Source organism: Oncorhynchus gorbuscha, linkage group LG05 (genome assembly GCF_021184085.1).
Source record: "Oncorhynchus gorbuscha isolate QuinsamMale2020 ecotype Even-year linkage group LG05, OgorEven_v1.0, whole genome shotgun sequence".
Taxonomy (NCBI): domain Eukaryota; kingdom Metazoa; phylum Chordata; class Actinopteri; order Salmoniformes; family Salmonidae; genus Oncorhynchus; species Oncorhynchus gorbuscha.
Genome location: NC_060177.1, coordinates 43,341,354 through 43,363,150, shown reverse-complemented (window position 1 = coordinate 43,363,150; position 21,797 = coordinate 43,341,354). Strand labels below are relative to the sequence as shown.

At 43.0% G+C, this 21,797-nt stretch overlaps 1 protein-coding gene across 6 annotated transcripts; it reads left to right on the top strand.

The window, feature by feature from the left end:
* Nucleotides 1–6,543: 6,543 nt before the first annotated feature.
* LOC124035947 (BTB/POZ domain-containing protein 9-like) lies at nucleotides 6,544–19,878 on the top strand. 6 transcript variants are annotated; one of them, XM_046349926.1, is made up of 11 exons: nucleotides 6,544–6,720; nucleotides 9,608–9,820; nucleotides 10,510–10,873; nucleotides 11,153–11,423; nucleotides 12,771–12,990; nucleotides 13,343–13,462; nucleotides 13,748–13,857; nucleotides 17,146–17,335; nucleotides 17,495–17,602; nucleotides 18,654–18,759; nucleotides 19,565–19,878. In XM_046349926.1, the coding sequence occupies exons 2-11, from the start codon at nucleotides 9,636–9,638 to the stop codon at nucleotides 19,736–19,738; spliced, it is 1,848 nt and encodes a 615-aa protein (XP_046205882.1). In that variant the 5' UTR covers nucleotides 6,544–6,720; nucleotides 9,608–9,635; the 3' UTR covers nucleotides 19,739–19,878. The 6 variants fall into 6 exon arrangements, with proteins under 6 accessions (XP_046205882.1, XP_046205880.1, XP_046205884.1 ...); XM_046349924.1 differs by lacking the exon at nucleotides 6,544–6,720 and adding an exon at nucleotides 7,237–7,630; XM_046349928.1 differs by lacking the exon at nucleotides 6,544–6,720 and adding an exon at nucleotides 7,239–7,495.
* Nucleotides 19,879–21,797: the final 1,919 nt, after the last annotated feature.

The window sequence follows — 21,797 nt, the reverse complement described above, 5'->3', positions numbered from 1 at the left end:
TAGCATCGTTTCTCTCCATTGAATACAAGCAGTTGACATCAACACCGCTTCATTGGAGTTGTTTCGAGATGGCTATCCATATTCATGACATGTGGCTAGTAACATAGCGTCTCTCTCCATTGAATACTTGCTGTTCAACACCATATTCAATAAGGTACTAAAATAACGAGATGTATCCACCAATCCTAAGTGAGTAATAGGTGGAAGCTTGACACCCTGCTGTTCTGCTCTTTGGACAACAAATCTCATTGTTAGGGTGGAGACATACACTACCGTTCAAAAGTTTGGGGTCACTTAGAAATGTCCTTGTTTTTGAAAGAAAAGCACTTTTTTTTGTCCATTAAAATAACATCAGAGGGGAGCGGGTGCTGCGCGAATGGGGACAAGAGCTGTTACTTATTTTTTCTCAAGAAATGCTACTAGGGTAGCTGTGAATGTGAAAGTAGACCAACTGAAGGGGAAGATTCCCGGTGTTTGTGATGCTTTTCATTTGGTGCTGATGGGTTCAGATTTTTTTACTTTAAATATTATTAATCATTAGTTATAATAGAGACATGAAGGGTGCCATAGTCTGGTTTCTACACCAGAAGTGAATGGTTATCTGTAGGAGGAATGTATATGGCGGATGCAGTTAAGCTTGGAATGTACTGAGTGAGGGAAAGAATCACATGTGGCAGGAACTGATAAGGATGGAGTTATGTGGATTAGTAAGGAAGGGGGTCGAGGTCAGGTCACATTAAAGGAGAAGGAACAGTTTATCTATTGCAGATTCAGTCTTCCCAGCCTGGTGCAGGTCTACAATTTTGTTTCTGGTGTCCTTTGACAGCTCTTTGGTCTTGGCCATAGTGGAGTTTGGAGTGTGACTGTTTGAGGTTGTGGACAGGTGTCTTTAATACTGATAACAAGTTCAAACTGGTGCCATTTAATACAGGCAACGAGTGGAGGACAGAGGAGCCTCTTAAAGAAGAAGTTACAGGTCTGTGAGAGCCAGAAATCTTGCTTGTTTGTAGGTGACCAAATACTTATTTTCCACCATAATTTGCAAATAAATTCATAAAAAATCCTACAATGTGATTTTCTGGATTTTTTTCCCCTCATTTTGTCTGTCATAGTTGAAGTGTACCTATGATGAAAATTATAGGCCTTGTCTTTTTAAGTGGGGGAACTTGCACAATTGGTGGCTGACTAAATACTTTTTTGCCCCACTGTAGCTAGATGGCTAGCTAGGTAAACAATGGATCCCAACGCATGATGGAACGTTAGCGAGCCAGGCAGCTAACATTAGCAAGCTAGCTAGCAGTACACTTTAACAATAGACCATAATCACAAGTCATGACGCTACTACCCTTCATTAATCTGCAGGTAACAATCCAACCAGGTTCTATGGCTATAGCTAGTCAAGCAAATGTGTCTGAGATATGAAGAATAAGATCATACACATAACGTTAGTTAGCGTCCCAGCCAGCTAACACTAGCTAACAGTACACTTGAAATGAAACCACTCTTGTCAAAATTATAAATGTGTAATATCTGAATCTTACCAGGACACATCATGGTTGGACGCATCTCCTGTCAGATGCCATGCATGGCTGCATTAGGTTGACGATGTAATCCAGACTGGTGTTTTCTCCATCTCCTTAGCTATCAAACTTGAATTCTACTGATTTCAAAACTTGGTCCTCCAGAAAGTGCAGAGCATACACATAACATTAGCTAGGTAACAGTACACTTTAACTTGACATTAGGTTTATGCAGTTTTACTACGCAATTTTAAAAAAAGTTAAAGCTGCGTTCGACACGATTACCTAAACACACTGACCAGCTCCAATAGACACATGCTATATGGTCTACCAATCCAAACTCATCTCTCGGAATGTCCAGCCCACTCATTATCGCAGCCAATCATGGTTAGCGGGAAGGTTGCTCACTTTTTCTGTGGCTAAACCAACTAGGTTTGTCATTTAACAATTGTATTCATATTTACAGATGGCATACAAGTTTGATATTAAGGCACATGAAAGTTCACATGTTCAATAAGGCATTTCTGACAAATGCATTTTGAAAAAAAAACATTTTTGACTTTCAAACAGCTCACCTGTGAAGTTGTGACTTGCGACATACGCCTAGTTTCCTGAATCGGGTCACATATGTCTTTGTCTGTTCAGTTGTTCAATCTTTTGGGCGAATAAACTTGGTTGGAGCTTTCATAGCATCCTTCAATTTCTTACTCTGATATTTAGAACCTAACAGTGCGACACAGACAGGATGGCATGAGTGGTGAAAGAGAAGAGTCATAGTCTGTTCCTTTTGAGTTGAGTCTTTGCCTTGACAAAGTGATGTTTGGATATTTCAGTTATCCCGTACGGGCTTATGTGCCAAATCCATTACGTTGTTACAGGTATCAAGCTTATGGGCATGTGGCAGCAGTGTGTAGGAGGGAGATTCCTAGGTGTGAGAAGTGTGCAGAAGGGCTTGATTCAAAGGAATCTGTAGTATTGGGGAAAGAAGCAGTATGTGCTAATTGTAGGGGTGCTCATGGGGCTGGCGATCAGAAGTGTCCGGTGCGAGAGAGGCAGGTTGAGGTTGCCAGGGTTAGAGTAGTGCAGAGGGTGTCCTATGCTGAGAAAAGAAAAGTGGAGGAAGATGGTTCAAGGGGGAAGGATCCTCAGAGGATTTTGGCAAGACAGATCTTCCAAAGGTGGCAATCTTTACCAAGGATCACCTTCCGTGCTCAGTTGTCTCTACCAAGTCTGTCCCCAAACAATTTGATTTGCTGGTTTTAAGCATTAAACTTTTAAATAGCTCTTTGTTGACTGTTGCTGGGTGCTATCGTCGTCCATCAGCACCGGCCTGTACACTACCTGCCCTAAGCTCTCTCCTGGCCCCTTACACTAAGTCTGAATTTGTCCTGCTAGGTGACCTAAACTGCGACATGCTTAAACCACCTGACCAAGTCCTAAAGCAATGGAACTCCCTAAATATTTTTCAGATTATCACCAATCCCACAAGGTATGACTCCAAACACTCAGAAAAGGCTACTCTCCCCAACGTTATCCTCACAAATGATCCTGATAGGTATCAGTCTGGTGTTTTCTGTAATGACCTTACTGATCACTGTTTTACAGCCTGTATTTGTAATGGCTGCTCAGTGAAACGACCTGTTCTGATTTGTCATAGACAGTTGCTAAAAAAACTTTATTGAGCAAGCCTTCCTTCATGAACTGACCTCTCTAAAATGGTATAGAATCAGCTTGATCCCCTCTGTCAAAGATGCTTGGACCTTCTTTTTTGATATTTTCAGTGGTATTGTTAACAAACGCCTCCCATAAAGAAAATGAGAATTAAAAACAGGTTCAGCCCCTGGTTCGACTGTGATCTTGCAGAGTTACTCCATCTCAAGAATTGCATTTGGCAAAAGGATCGGCACACGCATACTCAGGCTGACTGGCTCTCATTCAGGCAAATGAGAAACAAGTGCACTCAGGCTATCCGGAGGGCCAAAGTTCGTTACTTTAAGGAGCAGTTCTCTCTCTGTGGGTCTAACCCCAAGAAGTTCTGGAAAACGGTTAAAGACCTGGAGAATAAACCCTCCTCATCACAGCTGCCCATGTCCCTTAATGTTGATGATGTGGTTGTTATTGACAAGAAGCACATTGGTGAGCTCTTTAATCACCACTTCATTAAGTCAGGATTCCTATTTGACTCAGCCATTCCTCCTTGCCCGTCCAACATTTTCTCATCTCCCACCCCTTCAAACGAGACTATCCCTGATGCCTCTCCCTCCTTTTCCCTCTACAAAGTTTCCTCCTGCTGGCACTCACTGAGTCTGAGGTGCTAATGGAGCTCCTTAAATTTGAACCCCAAAAAACATCTGGGTCAGATGGTTTAGACCCCGTCTTCTTTAAGGATCCTGCTCTATCATTGCAAAGTCTATCTCCAACCTTTTTAACCTCTCTCATTTCTGGAGAGGTTCCCATTGCTTGGAAGGCAGCCACAGTTCGTTCTTTATTTAAAGGGTGTGATTAAACTGATCCTAACTAGTATAGGCCTAAACACAACCCAGCCAAGCCGCACCGCTTCTTGACACAATGCCTGCTTAACCCGAAAGCCAGTCACACCAGTGTGTTGGAGGAAACCACGTACACCTGGTGACCGTGTCAGCGTGCATGTGCCCGGCCTGCCACAGGAGTCGCTAGAGCGCGATGGGACAAGGACATCCCTGCCGGCCAAACCCTCCCCTAACCCAGACGACGCTGGGCCAATTGTGCGCCGCCCCATGGGTCTCCTGGCCACGACCAGCTGCCACAGAGCCTGGACTCGAACCAGGATCTCTTGTGGCACAGCTAGCACAAATGCACTTTTTAACCAGGCACACCTGTTCATTAAATGCATTTCAGGTGACTGCGAGTCAGGCCTAATCACCCAACATCAGTGCACGATGTCACTAATGCTTTTGTGGTTGAATACTGCAGGGACTTGCTTCCAATGTTCCAACATCTAACAGAAAGTCTTCCCAGATGAGTGGAGGCTGTAATAGCAGCAAAGGGGGACCAACTCCATATTAATGCCCATGATTTTGGAATGATGTTCGAAGAGCAGGTGTCCACATACTTTTAGTCAAGTATTGTATATGCTTCTGTAAGATAGGCTTTTTAGCGTGCATAGCGATGGTTATCAACTGTACCACAGAGATGGAACGTTAGTCACAGAAAATAAAGGTTGTGGCGGGTGTACGAGATCTGACGTCAGAAGATTTAGAGGGTGTGTTGAGTGGTGGAGTCCCGTCCTCCCAGGCCGTTGGCCTGAGGTAGGACCAGATAGGTTTAAATAGTGGAATAGGGTGGTGGGTTTTCAATTAATGTAGGATTAGATGGCAGGGCATTTTCTATTTATATGTTCCCTTTCCCTTTATTCCTTGCTAAGTATAAGGGACCCCAGTCTAATTGGTGGCGGTAATGCAACATGTATTGGATTCCAACTGCCATTAAATCCAATTATTATTATAACCAAATCTCTGGTTGATTTTACTGCTGGTTTAGACTTTGTCTGGGCAGTGTCTTAACATCATCCTACAACCTTCTCCGAACTGGGATTTTTCTTCTTCTTAAAACAGGTTTAACAGGATTCCTAGAACCTTTTCTAAGATTCTTTGTGGATACGGGCCCTGGAATCTATCTGGTAAAGAAACCACCATTTCTGAAGACTTTCAACACTTGTGTTTGAAGTGTAGTAGGATTTCATAGAATCTGCAGAGAATTTGCAGCAACCAGCATACCACCCTGCATTCCACTGCTGGATTACCACTGACGCTAAGCAGGGTTGGTACCTGGATGGGAGGCCAGATGCTTCTTGAAGTTGTGTTGGTGTGTGAGTAGGAGGCACTCTTTCCTCTGATTCCAGGCCAGTTATTGGGGACATTATCCTTTGTGGGGTTCTGTCTTTTGGATGGACATTAAAAGGGTGTCCTGACTATCTGTGGTCACTTATTGTAAGAGTAGGGGTGTTAAACAAATCAAATGTATTTATATAGCCCTTCTTACATCAGCTGATATATCAAAATGCTGTACAGAAACTCAGCCTAAAACGCCAAACAGCAAGCAATGCAGGAAGCACGGGGGCTAGGAAAAACTCCCAAGAAAGGCCAAAACCTAGGAAGAAACCTAACGAGGAACCAGGCTATGAGGGGTGGCCAGTCCTCTTCTGGCTGTGCCGGGTGGAGATAACAGAACATGGCCAAGATGTTCAAATGTTCATAAATGACCAGCATGGTCAAATAATAATCACAGTAGTTGTCGAGGGTGCAACATGTCAGCACCTCAGGTGTAAATGTCAGTTGGCTTTTCATAGCCGATTATTCCGAGTATCTCTACCGCTCCTGCTGTCTCTAGAGAGTTAAAAACAGCAGGTCTGGGACAGGTAGCACGTCCGGTGAACAGGTCAGGATTCCATAGCCACAGGCAGAACAGTTGAAACTGGAGCAGCAGCACAACCAGGTGGACTGGGGACAGCAAGGAGTCATCATGCCAGGTAGTCCTAGGGCTCAGGTCCTCCGCGAGAGATTAAGAAAGAGAGAATTAGAGAACATACTTAAATTCACACAGGACACCAGAAAAAACAGGACAAATACTCCAGATATAACAGACTAACCCTAGCCCCCCGACACATAAACTACTGCAGCATAAATACTGGAGGCTGAGACGGGAGGGGTCAGGAGACACTGTGGCCCCATCCGATGATACCCCCGGACAGGGCCAAACAGGTAGGATATGACCCCACCCACTTTGCCAAAGCAGAGCCCCTACACCACTAGAGGGATATCTTAACCCCAGTGTTGGTTAAATTCCCAATCTGACCATCATTGTACATAAATTATGTACAATATTTTAGCTGATTCAATTTCCAAATGCTTTATAGTCCAATATAAAAATGCATACATTTTATTGCTAGAAATATTTTTTTACAAGCACACATTTTGCTGGTCGGTAGGATATGTATGTATCCTCGCCACAGAGGCGCTCATAAATGACTGTTTACGTAACTGCCGCATTTCATTACTTAACAACATCCGGTTAGCATCCATAGCTACTTGTTTGCAACTGAAATCCCTGTGCTTGATATTGCATCTATGCTATTTTACTTTTGCCACTGACAGTGTTCAGGTTTGCTAAAAGAAGGTGCTGTTACTTGAAAGGGGAAGACAATATAACGACTTCAGCTCAGGTAAGGAAATCGATGTATTTGCTAGTTACGTTAGCAGAGCAAGCTAGCTAACCAGAGCTAGCTGGCTAACGCTGGGAACTTATTTACGTCGATAAGCCTCCCGCAGCGTATGGCTATTTAATAGTGTCAGCGATTGAACTACATGCAAATGTCAGTGAGATAAATAAACTGGCCAATTAACGTTAGCTGGAAGCGACCTCAGTTGTACTAACTATGGGGTGACTAACGTCAAGATGGCGACAAGTGCGGTCGCTACAACCGTGTCCGCCTAATTTAAACTTTAATATCCTTCAAACTTTTTTTTTTAGAAGCCATGAAAAAACTTTAACTAGGACTATAAAATAATTTATCCATTAGTCGAAAGAACCTTCTAACATGTCGCAAGAGGATAATGTAAAGAAGGCTAAGCTAGCCACAAGGATGCTGTGAAGAATATAAACGTTAGCTAGTTACTGAACATGATTACTCGACAAACATCCCCTTGGCTCTGACTCATGAGGACGACATGCTTACTGATGCGGAAGGGGTTTTGAGTGACTCGGATATCGCAGACCCAAATAAAGCCCTGCCCACAAGATGAAGGGAAATGATATCGCCCTTTATGATCTGCATGCGAACATCATCCAATGAATTACGCGGTTAAAATCGACGAGAGGGCTGACAACCTGGAGAAGATGTTGAGGGAGAACTCATTATGCGTCTGTGAATGTTGCATTTAGCGAGATTCAAGTTATCAACAAACGGGGTTCCAGAAGAGACCAACGAAAATGTAAAGGTGATATCAGCCTGAATGTGGCACCTGAGCGTTGAAAGAAGTACATGGATAATGCTGTGGATGTTGCCCATCTCCTTGGAGGTCAATAAAACAAATGGTCCCGCTCGGTGATAATCTTGTTTTGCATCCCGTTTCGTGAGTTTTGTTCACAGAGAAGTTATTACTTTCTATTTTATTTGACTTGATTTGAAGCTGGTTACTGTTTTCTATTTTGGAAAGACTGCGATGCGGATCTTATTTTTGTACAAGAGACGCATTCATGCTCGGAAGAATATACTTTTTGGAAATGTCAATGACATGGTTAGCGAACGACTCTCTTGATTCAGCGGGGGTTGCCATTCTAGCCCACAATTTTAAAGGCAACGTTTTAGTGTCTAAAGCAGATACTAAAGGACAGTGGTTATTGATATTCCTGATAGACAATGTGTAATACACTGAGTGTACAAAACATAAATAATTACCTTCCCTTTTGCCCTCAGAACGGTCTAAATTCGATGGGCTGTGGACTGAAGTGTCAAAAGCACTTCACAGGGATGCTGGCCCATGTTGACGCCACAGTTGTGTCAACTTGGCTGGATGTCCTTTGGGTGGTGGACCATTCTTGATACACACGGAAACTGTTGAGAATGAAAAATCCAGCAGTGTCGCAGTTCTTGACACAAACCTGTGTGCCTGGCACCTACTACCACACCCCTTTCAAAAGCACTTAAATATTTTTCACCCTCTGAATGGCACACACATAATCCATGTCTCAATTGTCTTGATTCTTAAAAATCCTTCTTTAATCTGTCTCCTAATCTTTTCATGCATAGAATTAACTTAATGGGTGAAAAAAATATATATTTTTCTCATTGATTTTAATATATTATATAACATTCCTAATAGGTATAAATAGCAAATTATCAAAGTATCTAGTGTTTTTCAATGTAATTTGTCTATAGTGTAAAATGCTTTTTTTTGTATGTCTGGTTTTATGCTTTTGTTGGGTGGTGTTTTGCACAATGTTCGTGTGACTCAATACAAAAAAAAACAGCTAGCTAGTACAAGTTATTAGTACAGTGTCGGGTAGCTAATGTAATGTTGATGTCAACAATTTGATATCGAGTTAGCTAACAGTTGGTAAGGTCAAAGTGATAGACCATAGCCTGTTGTTTCCAATGGTAGCAAATTAATCATAGTGGGCAGAGCCAAGCACGAGCTAATGGGATCCTATTGGTGTGTTCTTGCATTTATTTGCATATTTCTGTTAGGGAACGCCTACTCTGAAGTGCACGTGTGCAATAACTCAATTAGCCATGCACTCCTTCTAAACTCCATTTAAAAAAAAAACTTTGGCAATGGGTAAAGTTTACAAAACGCTGTCCACTCTGTTATAGATTTTGGTTTTGGGAAACAGAAAACTGTATGGAGATTAAATGTTTAATCGATGAGAAAAATGGCAGAATGTTGGCCGAAATCTATCTTTCTCCATCTTCTCCCACTTGCTGCCCACTGGGCTTCTTTGCATCACCATATTTGGTAGTGAGTGGAAACTCCAACCGGATGCTTCAGTTATAGATCCTGTGAAATGTCTCTCATTGCTCTTTCTGTGGTATGGCTGTGATAGGTTTACTGTATGTTCTCCATCAGATAGCTATGTCATCATTGCCATCTCACACCCTTAGTTTCATTGCCAAATGATCAGAACTTGGACTGCACGAATAGCATGACCTTCTGTACGTTTGACAAGTGAATTTTATTAATGGCAGCTACTTCCTCAATAACAAGGTTACTTTCTTGTCTTGCGACAGACCTTTTGGAGCCCTTGACACACTTTAATTAGTAAAGGTGGTGTCTTATAGGCCTAGATTAACCTAACCTAATTGTTACTTTTCAGGAAATGGCCATACTGTGCATGAAATCCAAATTGCAGTTGTGGTTCTGCTTAATCAGTGACTTATTCAAGAATTCTGATCGCTTTGTAGCCTGTAGGCATATCTCGGATACCAATGCCAAGAATGTGTTCAATAACATTCTCTAACCCACTTAGTCACGTGACTTGGCTTCGATTTAAACTGAAATTCATTGAAAAATAAGCAGTGAATGTAAAATTACTCCTCCCTCTCCCTCCAGATGTGACGGTGCCATCTTGCTGTGTGCCATGAGTAACAGCCACCCCCTGCGGTCACTGACCTCGGTGTCAGAGATAGACCACCTGCACCTGCTGTCGGAGCACCTGGGCGCTCTGGTGTCTGGCGAGGAGTACAGTGATGTCACCTTTGTTGTCGAGGGGAAGCGCTTCCCTGCCCACCGGGTCATCTTGGCGTCACGGTGCCAATATTTCAGGTAACTAGTAACTACGGCTGGGACTGTTATTGGTCAGCCATATTACTGCGGATACCGTAATATGTTTTTAAAGAGTTATTTTTTTAAAGACTCACATTTTATCCTTTCCTCTGTTCATGACTGCATGTGCTGCTGCAGGAGAGGGGCGATGCCTAGGCAACCAAAGACTTGTTGGCTACAACATCTGGCATGTTTCAGCTAGGAAGAACAACGTTTCATGTCCATGTTAGTGTAGAGACCATGTTACAGCAGAAACTGACTCAACCACACAAATCACAGCTGTCAGCTGTTATGAGGCTTATTTTGTTTTCATGACGGTCTTCATCCATAATCCTTAGTAACACAGTTATATGGTAATTGTGCCAACCCTACTAGTGACTACAGGTTACTTTAGTCACTGTCTCTGAACCATGAGTTGGCAAGGCTGGGTCGTGTTCATTTAGGGCACGAAGATTAGCGCATTCTAGCCAATTGGTCAAGGTTATCCCTCCCTGTTTGTTTGGTGCCTAAGGAACATGACACTGGTCTTTGTATCATAACCAATGTATCCATTTGAGATTGACCCAACTAGCCTATTTGAATCGGTGCTGCAGTGCTGGGTTGAAATCCTCCCATAAGTCTTCAGGATGAAGGTGCTCCCAACCCCTTTTTTACACAAACCTGACAAGCATCCCTCCATCCCTCCACAGAGCCATGCTCTTTAATGGCATGAAGGAGTCCCAGCCCCAGGCCGAGGTGCCTCTGGAGGACACGCAGGTCGAGGCATTCTCCATGCTCCTGCAGTACCTGTACACGGGCCGGGCAAGCCTGAGTACGGCCCGCGAGGAAGTTTTACTGGACTTCCTGGGTCTGGCGCACCGCTACGGCCTCCAGCCACTAGAGGACAGCACCTGTGAGTTTCTGCGCACAGTGCTGCACACTCAGAATGTATGCTTGGTGTACGATGTGGCCAGCCTCTACTGCCTGGGGGGCCTGGCGCAGGCGTGCTGCGCCTACATGGACCGGCAGGCGCCCGAGGTGCTGGCATCAGACTGCTTCCTCACTCTTTCTAAGGTGAGACAGTGGCAAACGTGGAAATACCTAGTAATAAAGTGCTGTGTATGGATAGATGGATAAAAGGTAAAACTGTATGAAAGAACTTGAAAAGGTATGATGAGATGGATGGCTGGACAAACGAACAGTTGAAAGAAGTTATGATGACGGTATGGTTGGATGGATGAAAGTATGTTGCATGGATGGATAAAAGTTGACACTATGTTATGGTGGATGGATGAAAGCATATTTTGATGGATTTAGATGAAAAGGGTCCATGTCCTTTCTCTTCCTCTGCAGACTGCTCTTCTGGCTGTGGTGCAGCGGGACTCGTTTGCCGCCACCGAGCGGGAGATCTTCCAGGCGCTGTGCCGCTGGTGCCGGCACAACTGTAACAACGAGGTGGCAGCGCAGGAAGTGATGTCGGCAGTGCGCCTGCCCCTCATGAGCCTGATGGAGATGCTAAATGTGGTGCGGCCCTCTGGCCTCCTCAGTCCCGACAACTTGCTCGACGCCATTCAGACGCGCTCGGAGAGCCGCGACATGGACCTTAACTACCGAGGCATGCTCAGTGAGTAACTGGTCAACTATCCAGCCATAATAACACTATTAAACGTGGACATCAGTCTTTTCCAAAACTGTGGTGGTGTGTCTACTTGTTGAAATTACACTGAACAAAAATTTAAATGTAACATGTAACAATTTCAAAGATTATATTGAGTTACAGTTCATATTAGGAAATCAGTCCATTTGAAATAAATTCATTAGGCCCTAATCTATGGATTTCACATGACTGGGAATACAGATATACATCTGTTGGTCACAGATGCCTTAAAAAAAGGTAGGGGCGTAGATCAGTACACCAGTTGGTATCTGGTGTGACCACCATTTACCTCATGCAGCACGATGCATCTCCTTCCCGTAGAGTTGCTCAGGTGGTTTGGTGGTTGTGGAATGTTGTCCCACTCCCAATGCAATTGTGTTCGTTGTCTGTAGCTTATGCCTGCCCATGCTATAACACCACTGCCACCATGGGGCACTTTGTTTACAATGTTGACATCAGCAAACCACTCGCCCACACAACACCATACACGCCATCTGCCCGGTACAGTGGAAACTGGGATTCATCCGTGAAGAGCACACTTCTCCAGTGGCCATCGACAGTGAGCATTTGCCCTTCGGTTGTGCAAACCCACAGTTTCATCAGCTGTCTGGGTGGCTTGTCTCAGATGATCCCGCAGGTGAAGAAGCCGAATGTGGTCCTGGGCTGGTGCGGTTACACGTGGTCTGAGGTTGTGAGGCCGGTTGACCGTACGGCCAAATTCTCTACAGTGATGTTGGTGGGGGCTTACGGAAGGGAAATAAACATTCAATTATTTGGCAATGGCTCTGGTGGATATTCCTGCAGTCACCATGCCAATTTTCGTCCTCGCTTAACTTGAGACATCTGTGGTGTTGTTGGATGACAAAACTGCACATTTCTAGTGTCCTTTTATTGTCCCCAAGCACAAGGTTTACCTGTAATGATCATGCTGTTTAATCAGCTTCTTGATATACCACACCAGTAAGGTGGATGGTTTATCTTGGCAAAGGAGAAGTGCTCACTAACAGGGACATAAACAATTTTGTAGGGGAAAAATATTTGCAAAAAGCTTTTTGTGTGTGTATAGGAAATTTATGGGATCTGTTATTTCAGCTTATGAAACATTGGACCATGTTCAGTATAGATAGAGCATGATTAGTAAATGTGAAGAGCATTAACTGGGTAGCATTTTTTGAGCAAATAGTAATGGTAACTGATGGTAACTTCTGTGAGGATCGGGTTATGCTTCCCCTTTCACCTCTTTCTAATGCTTTTGAATACACCACTAGCTGATACCAAAAGTGACCTAAACAGTGCTCCTTGACCCCCCACCAGTCCCTGAGGAGAACATTGCCACCATGAAGCACGGCGCCCAGGTGGTGAAGGGTGAGCTGAAGTCGGCGCTGCTGGACGGAGACACGCAGAACTATGACCTAGACCACGGCTTCTCCCGGCACCCCATCGAGGAGGACGGGCGAGCAGGCATCCAAGTCAAGCTGGGCCAACCCTACATTGTCAACCACGTACGCCTGCTGCTGTGGGACCGTGACAGCAGGTAACACCATTGACAAATTGTTGGTGGTGACGGTTTCTTTCTTCTTGTAATTGCACATCTCCATGATATTATTGGGGTTCCTTAGACAAATACTTCAGCCAATTTGAGATCTGATCTTTGCATTGCAACTGCAAAAGAGAACCCCGTAACACCTTTCAAACCTGGGTGAAATTCTTCATTCATGTTAGGCAGTCTGAATGTTCACTTCTGCTTGCATTTTCTTTTTTGAAATAATAGATTTTGATAGATTCTGTTTCCAAATATTAAGGCATTTGTTTGATTGTGTCAAGAAATTAGTATGACCCTAATCATGGATTTGTGATACTGTACATCACTCTTTCTCTCTATCTAGGTCGTACTCTTACTATGTGGAGGTGTCTATGGATGAGCTGGACTGGGTGCGTGTAGTGGACCACTCCAAGTTTCTCTGTCGTTCCTGGCAGAGTCTATTCTTCACAGCGCGTGTCTGCAGGTAAACTAACACACAGAGACCAAACCGCAAAGCAAAAACTTGCTTCCCCCTCTATTATAAATGAGAATTTTGAAAATCATTGTAAATAAGAATTGGTATTGAAGGGAATTGCCTGGTCAAATTAATGAAGTTGACATTTTTCAATGGGGGTAAAATGACAACTGTGGATGTATTTGGTTAAATATGACGGTCTAGCATAATCATGCACCTATAGACTAGTGTGATATGGTATCTTTACATTCATACAATTCGGCTACTTGTCTCATGAGCTGTTTTGTCTCACAGGTATGTACGCATTGTGGGGACACACAACACCGTGAACAAGGTGTTCCACCTGGTGGCCTTTGAGTGCATGTTCACACAGCGACGATACATTCTGGAGAAAGGACTCCTGGGTAAGGATGTTTTTCTGTCAGTTCTTGGGGATATTTTCATAGCTTTTCTATTAGGGATTGGGTGAAATATGTCCCCAGATCAGTTTTCTTTGTTTAGTATGCCAATACTGAATGTCCATAGAGATACTAAAGGCTGGTTTACTGAACCTATATGGAAACAAAAATATAAACGCAACAGTTCATAAAATCAGTTAATTGAAATAAATAAATTAGGCCTTAATCTATGGATATCAGTTGACTGGGAATACAGATATGTATATTTTGGTCATAGATACCAGAAAAAAGGTAGGGGTGTGGATCAGAAAGCCAGTCAATATCTGGTGTGACCACCATGTGCCTCATGCAGCACGACACATCTCCTTCGCATAGAGTTGATCAGGCTGTTGATTGTGGAATGTTGTCTCACTCCTCTTCAATGGCTGCATGACGTTGCTGGATATTGTCAGGATCTGGAACACGCTGTCGTACACGTCGATCCAGAGCATCCCAAACATGCTCAATGGGTGACATGTCTGGTGAGAATGCAGGCCATGGAAGAACTGGGATATTTTCAGCTTCCAGGAATTGTGTATAGATCCTTGCAACATGGGGCCATGCATTATTGTGCTGTAACATGAGGTGATGACGGCTGATGACTGGCACAACAATGGGCCTCAGGATCTCATCACAGTATCTCTGCGAATTCAAATTGCCATCGCTAAAATTAAATTGTGTTCGTTGTCCGTCCGTTGGTTGTCTGTTCACAATGTTGACATCAGCAAACCGATCTCCAACACCAACGCCTTACACGCTTTCTGCCATCTGCCTGGTACAGTTGAAACCGGGATTCATCTATGAAGGGCACACTTCTCCAGCATGCCAGTGGCCATCGAAGGTGAGCATTTGCCCTCTGAAGTCAGTCACCACGCCGAACTGCAGTCAGGTCAAGACCCTGGTGAAGAACGACGAGCACGCTGATAAACTTCCCTGACACTTTCTGACAACTTGGGAAGAACGTCTTCGGTTGTGCAAACCCACATTTTCATTAGCTGTCCGGGTGGCTGTTTTCAGACGATTCCACAGGTGAAGAAGCCTGATGTGGATGTCCTGGACTGGTGTGGTTACACGTGGTCTACTGTTGTGAGGTTGGTTGAATGTACTGACAAATTCTCTAAAACAACATTGGTGGTGGCGTATGGTAGCAAAATCAACATTCAGTTCTCTGGCAACAGCTTTGGTGGACATTCCCCCAGTCAGCATGTCAATTGCACACTCCCTCAACTCGAGGCATCTTTGTCATTGTGACACAACTGCACATTTTAGTGGCCTTTTATTGTCCCAGCACAAGGTGCACCTGTTGATCATGCTGTTTAATCAGCTTCTTGATATGCCACACCAGTCAGGTGGATGGATTATCTTGGCAAAGGAGAAATGCTCAATAGCAGGTGTCGTGTCTTTGGCTATGCCGGATTAAGTGATATGACATGCTATTTTATAAAATCCTTTTTCTGTAATTAATGTTACCTGATTGAGCTAATCATGTAAATGTAATTAACTAAAGTCGGGGCACCACAAAATAATATTTATAGAGCTGTTATCTTCCGAATAAACTCTTAAAGACCTAGTAATATTTTACATCAATAGCAGTCAATATTAATCATCACCTTATTTCAGTCTCATCTGAAAGTTGTAAATTCTTGGTTATCTTCACGAACCCTGGCTAACAAGTTGAATCAGCAATACAAATTGGGTTTAATTATTTATTTACTAAATACCTAACTATCACACAATTTCATATACACAGAATGAATTTTACCTCGATTACAAATTATTTAATGAATGTAAACGTCCCTAGCGGATGGAACAGAAATGACAGCTGGCTACACAAAGAAAAGGGGGCTGTGTTTGAGTGAAAGAGCGGGAAGACTTGAGGAACAAAGGAAGAAGCCATGCTATCGTAAATACAGTATCTTATGCATTCTAAATTACTGCCCATTTGGAAAAGGAAAATGCAAGAAATATTTACTCTGAGCTACGCTTCAATAGTTTGGCGGTAGATGGAAGGCGGTGTTGCCCAACAGAGTCCTTTGAAGAGCGTCCCTGGTGGGGATCAGGATACGTTGTAGTGTCGTCGTTGTGTGGTACACGGGATACTCTGTCTGTCCTCTCCTAGCCCACGTTTACAGCGGCCGCTGCTAACTCAACGGCTAGGAGGTATCACTTCTGTAGCGAATAAGAGTTCAAAGTTCATACCATTCGCAACCAATGCTCACGCTGAGGTTGGCTTCATTCTGTAGTTACTATCTGAATCCTTCTGACATCGGACCGTCGTCCTAATGTACCTGGAACAGGAGGTTACATTTTCGTCAAGGCTTTATATAATGGCGGGAGAAGGGTGTGTTTCATAGTTTATAGCCCATGTCTCTTCACAGGGGTGGGCCACTGATTGAGCAGAGCAGTAACCTTGTGAAGACCCAATCTCTCATTTGGAAGCTAAAATTACATTTAATCTTTTCACCAATAATGTTATATTTAAACATTTGAATTGCACAACAATTCCATGAGAATCTGATAACTATAATGTGTAGACTTTCCCAGGTACAGTTTAGGTCGTCCTGTCATCAGTCATAATGTCTCAGATGACAACCGAACTGACATCATATTCATTAAGTACCAATGCATATTTTCAACTGGTTCTATTACTGAAATATGGTTCCTTTCCCTCCACTTGTTTGATGTTCCCAGACTCTGTTTAACAAAGGCTATTCAAGAGTCCCTCTGTAGAGTCAAGAGAGAGGGAAGGGAGAAAGGTATTTATGGGGGCGGGATCATTAACCTTACCCACGGGCCAATGTCATGATCAGGGATGTGAACAAATTTGTGTGAGCTGAGCTTGTGCGAATGAAAGATTTCTGTGATCTTTTATTTCAGCTCATGAAACCATGGGAACAACTCTTTACATGTTGCATTTATATCTTTATTCTGTATATTTTGACTTTATTCCTGGATTAAAAAGCACAAATACTGAAGCATGTTTCTAGTCAGCACATGTATTCAAAAGGTCTCCGTTGGAGTGCTCAAGGATCTGGTCCTCCTTGTCTATATCTTATTCCTTACAAGGCTAAAATAGATTCAATATCACCACTCATATGGTTACTTTGGGAATTTCCAGTACTTGACTTAGTCCCAGTTTTCCAGACCCCAGTTGATTTTCTTGTAAGAAACCTCTTTTGGGCCTTAACAGCCCAATGTGATTAAGCTACTAGCCAAATCCCTCACTCACCTCTCCCTCAACACCCCCTATTCAAGTCCCCGACCGTAACGTGGCAACCATCGCATGCGGGGCCAGTGTGATCGAGGGTGTGAGCCGGAGCCGCAACGCCCTGCTCAACGGGGACACCTCCAACTACGACTGGGACTCGGGCTACACCTGCCACCAGCTGGGCTCAGGGGCCATCGTCATCCAACTGGCCCAGCCCTACATGTTGGGCTCACTCAGGTAAGGGGGCTGTGCCTGAAATGGCACCCTATATAGTGCACTAATACAGTGCACAACTTTAGCCAGAGTTGATGCCATTGTCATCCAGCTCAGGTTGGGGGAGTGACCAAGACCCTGCCCTCAGCATCAGTCCAATGGTTTGTGTGTGTTTCTGGACAGACTGCTGCTCTGGGACTGTGATAACCGCAGTTACAGTTACTACATCGAGCTGTCCACCAACCAGCAGCAGTGGACCAAGGTGGTGGACCGTACCAAAGTGGCTTGCAGGTGAGAATGTGAATCCCCCTGTTTCAATGTATTCTTCTCTTGTCCCTCTTCTCTGCTGGTCTCTCTTATTTGTTTACTGTTTATTTATTTTTTATTTTTGTGGACAACTGTAAATTGTAAGTTTCCACTGTAGGGAAACATGGACAAGGAAAAAGAATGGAGCCTTTTTTTAATAGGGTTGTGAAAATCCCTGTTTTTGTGACAAAAAAAGAACTCTAAGCAGACCAACTATTTGGTCCTTTAAAAACTGGCTTTATGTCAAATGGTATGTGCTATAGCTTAGACAGTAAACACATGTGACTCAACATAATGTTAGTTTCCAACATTAGAAACTAGACATTTTTAATCTGCTTCATGTTTAAAAATAATCTATGACCTCTTCATGTTTGGTTTCCTTGCCACACTTTTTCTGAGTATCATGATACTTGTCACAAGCCTACTTTTTGGTTGTCAAGGTTTTGGCTGCTCTACAACTACTTAAATGTTGCAGGAGTAGCATTTTATCTAACAATTTTAGATTGGCCGTAAAAAAAAGAAAAGACAGCCACTTAAGCTGATGACCATATCGATCAAACTAAAGATCTGTTGGTCAGATCGGGGCTGCAGGTAGCCTAGTGGTTAGAGCGTTGGACTAGTAACCGGAAGGTTGCAAGATCGAATCCCCGTGCTGACAACCCACTGCCCCTGAACAACCCACTGTTCCTAGGCCGACTTTGAAATTAAGAATTTGTTCTTAACTGACTTGCCTAGTTAAATTAAAAATAAAATAACTCTAGAATTTAACAAGAAAAGACAACAATGCGTCACTCACTGACTCGCTATATATTTAAGGACTAAGCTTTTGGTTTACATTGATTGAACAACTCTGCTCTAATTTATTGGACACTGTCAAATACAATATGATGGATTGCATCCCAAATGGCTTCCTATTTCCAACCGGTCCTCCAACCGGTCCTGTACAACCATAGAAATATCAACTTTTTATTTAGTAATTGGCCCATCCTCCTTGGAGGACAAAAGTATATCAACATTGTTTGTCTTGGTGTTGAAGGTCTTGGCAGACGCTGGTGTTTGACAAGCACCCCGCCTCCTTTGTGCGCATCGTGGGGACCCACAACACATCCAACGAGGTGGGGAGAGATGAGCAGGCTCGGGAAGTGAGCTGAACCTCGATGAGTCACACACCCCTAATGGTGTCCCAAAGCTGTCACTCTTTCCTTATTTTCTGTCTTCCATCCCTTTTTCCTTCTTCCATTCCTCCCCCTCTTTCTCGCTCACCCTTTCTCCCTTCTACATGCTACCTCATTTTTCATCCATCCAAAGTAACACACCTGCCTTTCTTTCTCGGGTCATTTGAATATGATGTCTGACCACAACCATGTAGAAAAGCATTTTTAACAATCTAACATGTGTAAGCAGTTGATGGTGTTCTTCAATAAAACAGATCCCAAAGCAAACCGGGTGAATAAAACAGGTTTATTCAAAGAGAACAAATCTTAGTTATGCTGCAAAGTAGGTAATTCTTCCAAGTCCTCAGCGATTCTCCTCCACAGAACAAAGTGACAGGATATAATTTATAACCCAACCCTAGCCTGTGGTTGACCAATTAGAATGTATTGCAATAAAATGGGGCCAATACCAAGTATCCTGTTTCAGTCTCAATGTATAGACAATTTGAACCAATAAGAACTTGCCACATGTGTCCCGGACTGAAATTCCTCCCGTGTCTCTGACCCATTACTCTTCAGTTCCCCATTACAGAAAAACAACTATTTCCATTGATCATTAATTCCCTCTTGACCTTAAGTCCTCTGCGTTGTGTATTTATCTTTGAATATTCTTAGACATGCATAGCTGTAAAAGTAACCAAATGTAAACATACTTTCTAAAATAATGAAAATCACAGCACTTGCACTGTATTTATTATTTGAATCTGTATTATAACCTCTCTCTTTCTCTCAGGTGTTCCACTGCGTCCACTTCGAGTGCCCCGCCCAGCTCGACACAGAGGTCAAAGAGGGCAGCCCGAACTCTAAGTCCCAGCAGCCTCCGCTACAGCCCCAATCACCCTCCCAGCTCCAACTCCCCACCCGGCCTTCCTCTGCCTCCTCGTCCTCACACTCCCACCCCCTCTAAGGGGTTTGCCAACCTTAGACTCCAGGAGAAAACCACAGACACTACCTTAGGCATCTCAATCCACACAAGCTTCTTTTGTGATGTTACTCGACATAATATGCTGCTCAAATGAAATAAATATATATTTATATGAAATTAAACCCTTGCTGTTGAATGTGATGTTTAAGTTGATGTTGTGCCTGACAAGGGAAAGTTCAACATTTCTTTTTACTTTTCAAGAAGCAGCTGATTCTTCATTTTAATGACCAATTTAACCATCCCATCCATATTCACTCCATTTACAGTGCTTTCTCCATGTGTTTGGAGACTAAAGCTACAATTGTTCTTTCAGATTTGATGACAAGACAGAATTCAATAACAAGCATGAATTAATAAAGCATTTATGCAATCAAATGTACATTTCATGGAATCAGATTCACAAACTAGGCTAGACTTTAGATCAAATGATGAACCCTAAATGGTAGGTATAGAGATTGAGGTGGTGAGCTTTGGGCCAATCTGGAATGGACCCCTAGACGCTATGCCAAATGCACTTATGGACATCCGACTAAATTACTTTGATTCGGCAACTCTATGCTTGTGGAGATGTGATAGAAGTTGAACGGTGCAGTAGAGTACCACAGTATGAGTCTTAACCTAGTGGTCAAACAATGAAATTGTTCCAATAGTTTTTCCACCATTAATTTTTCCCATGGGGGATTTTAGAAACACTTCAAATGTGCTTTAGTGTAGGCTTACCCTGGTGTGCAGTTTTGATAACCGTTTAAATATCTAGGAAATTGTGACTTATCAATATATTTGCTTGTATTTACCCCCCCCCCCCCCCCCCCCAAAATGAAATGCTTATCAGCGGCTAATGTGTTCATATTTTCTGAGATGTGAATACCAAGTATGTCTACTTCACCATCCGCACATTTATTGGTAAACTACAAGGTAGTGTAAACATTTCATTTTAACGATCCAATACTTAATATGGTACACTTATCATAATTGGGGTTTAGTCCTTGAGATGCTGGTAAAGTGATCAAGATATTCAATGAGACTGCAGGGTTTGCAGATTGATGAAAAAAAACTTGAGTCATCGTTGACACTTTAAAAAATGAATTATCTGCTGGATTTCTAACCCCTTGATGTTCTTGTTGGATCTCATTTTAATAGCTAGCATTTCAATGGCCATAATAAATAGATATGGAGACAACAGGCAGCCTTGTTTTACTCCTCTTAAATGCTCAATGCTTTCTGAGAAGTAACCGTTATTTACTATTTTACATCTGGGGTTGAGGTACATAACTTTAACCCATTGTATAAGAGATTCACTGAAATTAAAGTACTCCAGACCTTTATATATACATTCTAGATATACTTTATCAAATGCCTTTTCAAAATATTCTATAAAGACCAGATCTGGTATCTTTGATGTTCCATAATGTTCAATTGTTTCAAGTAATTGTCGTATATTACCTCCAATATATCTTCCATGTAAAAAGCCTGTCTGATCAGGATGAAAAATATATGGTAAAACTTTTTTTATTCTATGCACTATGCATTTCACCAGGATCTTCGCATCACAACGTTGAAGTGTAAGAGGCATCCAGTTTCCTCCGACACATTGGTGCTCCTGGCTTCCGGGTTAAGCGAGCAGTGTGTCAAGAAGCAGGCTTAGCAGGGCCATGTTTCCGAGGATGCATGGATCTTGACCTTCATCTCTCCCGAGTCCGTACGGGAGTTGCAGCGATGGGACAAGACTAACTAATAATTGGACATCACGAAATTGTGTAGAAAAAGTGGTTTAAAAAAAGCACCATGATGATTAAGTGTCCCTATAGCTGCACCATAATATTTGCACTGTTAAGCATAGTGTAACTGCAACTGTGTAAACCTCTAATTGTCCTAATATTCCACCCACTAAATCCTCCCACCATATCTAGGTCTCTGTTCACTAAGACCATCTACCTGACTCATGATGCACCTTTGCATCCTAAGGCAAAGGGAGATATGGGCAGTCCCATGATAACATAATTCGATTCTGCCACCCTTCACTCAAACATTCAAAGCCCCA